The following is a 4,365-nucleotide window of genomic DNA, read 5'->3' on the forward strand; positions in this document are numbered from 1 at the left end:
GCAGACTTACTTTCTGCTGCTGCAAACGCGTACAGTTTTTATATTTTTTTATCTACAACTGACATTTGCAAAAACACGGTTTTTCAAATTCTTCCTTCAAACTAAGGACCACATTGTCTCCCTTCAAACAATCTTCCATCCATCCACTCTACCTCGAGAGTTCTTGTTCTTTTCTCTAGCCAACTCCTCCATAGCACACCATCTGTCTACTAGAGCATATCCACAGATTCCACTACCGAGATGAGTTAGTTAATTTTGGGATTCGGCTCTAATACAATTTGTTAGGACCGTGGGACACTATGTATCTCCACATTGGTATGATATTGTTCGCTTTGGGCATAAACCTTCACAAATTTATTTTTAGACACCTTCCCAAAATACCTCGTACCAATGAAGATATTGTCCACCCTTGTATATTCACGATCCTTCCCATTTCTAGTTAAGATAAGACTTTGGTTGCACACTCAATAACAACAATAACTCAACAACAACAATATAACTGTTATTAAACATGCCCCCTTCCATGATTCAGATTGCAGAGGATATAACTGTATATAATGGGTTTAGCTGTTATACCACGTAGTTACAGATTCTTTAACTAAACTCTGCATAAATATATTAAAGATCTAATGCAATAGCCAAGTGATTGTTCAGTCATATATTCTACATTACATTGTTCTTGGTGCATTGTACCAAAATTATTACATATTTTATAAACTATATCTGTTCAATCCCATTTTCAACACTACCACTAACCCCATTCTTCTCAGTGTCCCTGTCCACATTTTTGTAAGTATACCCCCTGGTAACTATCACATACAGACACAAATTCACACCATTAATGGCTACCAAAAGCCAATAAAACTTATCCAAACGACTATTACTCATGTCCTTCCCAATCCAACCTTTCCCACTAGTTTTCTCCGTTACATGATCCACAACACTAATCAAAAAGCTACTCAAGTAGCTCCCAACTCCAAGTATACTTAGATACAAAGCGATCCCTAAGCTTCTCATGGAATCAGGCACTTGGTCATAGAAATATTCTTGCAAGCCCACCAGAGTAAAGCCATCCCCAGCACAAAGTATTACGTACTGCGGAACTAACCAAAACACACTCAATTTCCCTTTCTCGGCCTCAACACCGCGCCTTTTTTGCTCAACCAAGGCCGAAACAAGCATTGCCACAAGCGAAAAGATCAGCCCGATTCCAATCCTGTTGAGAATGCTTAATCCCCTCTCATTTCCCGTGGTTCTCCTCAAAAACGGTACAATGATTCTGTCGTATAGAGTAACAGAGATGATCATGGCAATGGCGCCGAAGCTAGATACCGAGGCTGGAGGAATACTGAAGCTTTCGTTTAACTTTAAGTTCATAGTGGCAGCCTGCTTGACGAAGAAGGTTGAGGACTGTGACACAGTAACTCCAAAAGCCAGTGAAGTTAGCCATACGGGGATGGTGTTCAATATGAGCTTTAATTCTTCTACTCTTGTCACTGTTGCTAATCTCCACGGATTGTATTGTTGTTTTTGTTGGTCAAGTTCAATGTGATCCTTTTCTTCAAGTATGGCAGCCTTGTCTAGAAACCTATGAACAAAAACTCAGCTATGTTATACTTATGAGTTTCAAAAATGTTTATATTTATAGATATTTTACTGAAAAATTAATATAAGTGCAAACAGATATATATGTTTGAGAATTTTGTTACAAAGTCTTAAATTTTGACAGAACTTTAGATAGAAAAGTGAAAATAACTAGTGATGTTAATTTTTAAAGTTTGGAGATTTAAATACAAGAAAATATGACGTTGGGATTTAAAGGGTAAGAGATAGATTAAGTTGGACATTTTTTCAGCAAACAAGAAAATAAAAACTGAACTTTCAATTTGGTTTTTTTTTCTTTTGGGAAAAGATTACTTTTTCTGAATCCAAACAAAAGAGTATAATTCATTTCTCTTTCTTTTAGAAATTTAAGTTCCAAAAATTGAGTTGCCTATTGAATAAGATTGCTCTGTGTTGACAAAATCAATAATAATGATGGCATTTAGTGTGTGTTTTCAATTCATGATGAGAATGATGTGATAAAAGTAAAGAGTACAAAATAAAATACTCTTTTTTTGGCTTACCCAAGTCGATTTGTATGATAAAGAAGCCTTCCGTGGATCATTTTTGACTTAGGAACTTCATATAGGAGAGAAGGGTCTAAAGGAGTAGTTAATTTTCTTTTCCTTATGGCTGCAACCAAGACCTGTATCAATGGCGTTAAGGGGCTTCCTTGGGGCACCCTATAACGAAAAAAAGCCCTCCCAACATAGAACGTTACTATAGAAATGGCCAGAGTAATTGTAAGAATAAGAAAAGCCACACCCCAGCTAACATAGTCTTGAATGTAGACGATTACAGTCACTCCAAGAAAGATTCCACAACACAGAGCAAAATTCCACCAGTTGAAAAACGACATCTTTTTTCGTCGTTCTTGGCTGTGGTCATCATCGAACTGATCAGCCCCAAAGCTCTCGAGGCAGGGCTTGTACCCACCAGTTCCAATCGAGATCATATACAAGGCAAGGAAGAAAATCAGTTCGTGAATCTTCCTTGGATTTTGGCAATTTTCTGTACTAGTATTTTTGCATGGCTTTATAGTTGGGATGAACTGGGACATTGTCAAGAGACTCAAGCCCTGTATTTTTTAATACAACAAGTTTAGTTGTAAATACTATAGCAAGAAACAGTACATGAAATACAATCTGAATTGACTTAATTAAGTTTGATTTGATTTTTTTTTTTTCAATACCATTAGATAAACGAAAGAGGAAAATAGGACCATAGTGTATCGACCAGTGTAGGCATCGGCTAAGAAGCCCCCAATCAAAGGCACAATAGTGGTGAATCCTGACCAATAATTGACATTCTTTGCAGCTGTATTGAGGTCTTGGTGAATTATTTGAGTTAGGTAAGTTATGAGATTAGTTGCTATCCCAAAGAAATTGAGTCTCTCACTGAACTCAATAGCTGCACGTAATGTACCAAAGCAATAAGTGTTTTACAACTAAATATTACTCAAAACAGCAAATACAAACCTTATATAACATTAATATACATATAATATTCTTAATTGGTACTGTGCATGTAGCCAGGCCTTGAGCGATCCAAAACTGGATAATTGTTTTTAACAAAAACTCCTACTTGATATCCTTATCCCAAACAATCATGTTTGCAGATTTTCACATGGAAAAAAGAAAAAAAAAAATACATGCAAAGATTTTTTATTAATACAGAAACGTTAGCTACATAAAGAGTTTTCTTTTATTTTTAAATGAAGCTACGCAAAATTAGCCTGTACAGTTTTTGAAACTAGTTATACATCATTAGAAACTTGACGACAGAGAGAGAAACTAAGGAGTGGAAACAGAGTATGAAGGAGTTTACTAAAGATTAATTTATATGTATATACAGTTGTTGTTTATGAAAAAGAGTATAAAATTATGTAGAGACTTACTGATGATAAAAAGAGAGGCTTTCCAAACGCCGGTGGAAGCTCGAAGAGGAACTTTTCCTTTATAATCCACAGAAGAATCATAAACCCACTTCTGACTCTCCTCACTTTCTTTTCTCTTCATCTCCTCCATTTCTTGTGTAACTTTCGAAAAATAGCAAATAGGAAAGGCAAATATATAAATATAATCTATATATATATATATTTAAAGTTACAGTGATATTAGTACGGACCAGATTCTTTTTTTAATATAATGGAGGGATATAAATACAACTCAGATGGAAGCTTAATCAGTGCCCTGCTGCAGCAGTACTGTGGCTCAATTCAATTGCACATGGTTTTTGTAAGTAGAGATAGAGACCATTGAGAAGCCTTTGCTTTGATTATTGTTTATATTGTATTGGATGATTGGTTGAAGTGATGAGAGGTAGGTTAGGTTCGTCATAATAGTTACATGAAACACTGGTCAAACAAGGTTTTATAAGTACGTAACGACGGGTATATATGTATTGTCATCTAGTCTTTACAATTTAATTTTAGGCCAATTAGCAATTTTTTCCCCGAATTTTTACATATATTAAATCATGCCCCTTGAATTTTTTTTACCGTTAAAAATTCCCCTTAACTATTGAAATTGTTAAGTTTAAGGACTTTTGTCTAATTTTATTTAATTTTACTGTTTCAGGTACTAAATCATGCTCTCCAAACTTTGATATCTACCAAATCATGCCCCTCAAACTTTTATATGCATTAAATCATGTCCCCTGAATTTTCGTCCATGTTAGAATTTTTTTACTAAAATTAAATAAAAGTCCTTAAATTTAACAATGTTAATAGTTTAGGGAGAATTTTTAATGGTAAAAAAGTTC

General features: G+C 34.8%; 1 protein-coding gene across 1 annotated transcript; it reads right to left on the minus strand.

The window, feature by feature from the left end:
• Positions 1-593: 593 nt before the first annotated feature.
• On the minus strand, positions 594-3,978 carry LOC115708139 (protein NRT1/ PTR FAMILY 5.6). The gene is made up of 4 exons (XM_030636338.2): positions 3,500-3,978; positions 2,795-3,012; positions 2,127-2,680; positions 594-1,588 (listed from the first exon to the last, which is right to left on the minus strand). Exons 1-4 carry the CDS (start codon positions 3,627-3,629, stop codon positions 718-720), a joined length of 1,773 nt encoding a protein of 590 aa, XP_030492198.2. The 5' UTR covers positions 3,630-3,978; the 3' UTR covers positions 594-717.
• Between the last annotated feature and the right edge of the window lie 387 nt (positions 3,979-4,365).

The sequence above is a fragment of the Cannabis sativa genome, chromosome 1 (genome assembly GCF_029168945.1).
Source record: "Cannabis sativa cultivar Pink pepper isolate KNU-18-1 chromosome 1, ASM2916894v1, whole genome shotgun sequence".
In the NCBI taxonomy this organism is placed as follows: Eukaryota; Viridiplantae; Streptophyta; class Magnoliopsida; order Rosales; family Cannabaceae; genus Cannabis; species Cannabis sativa.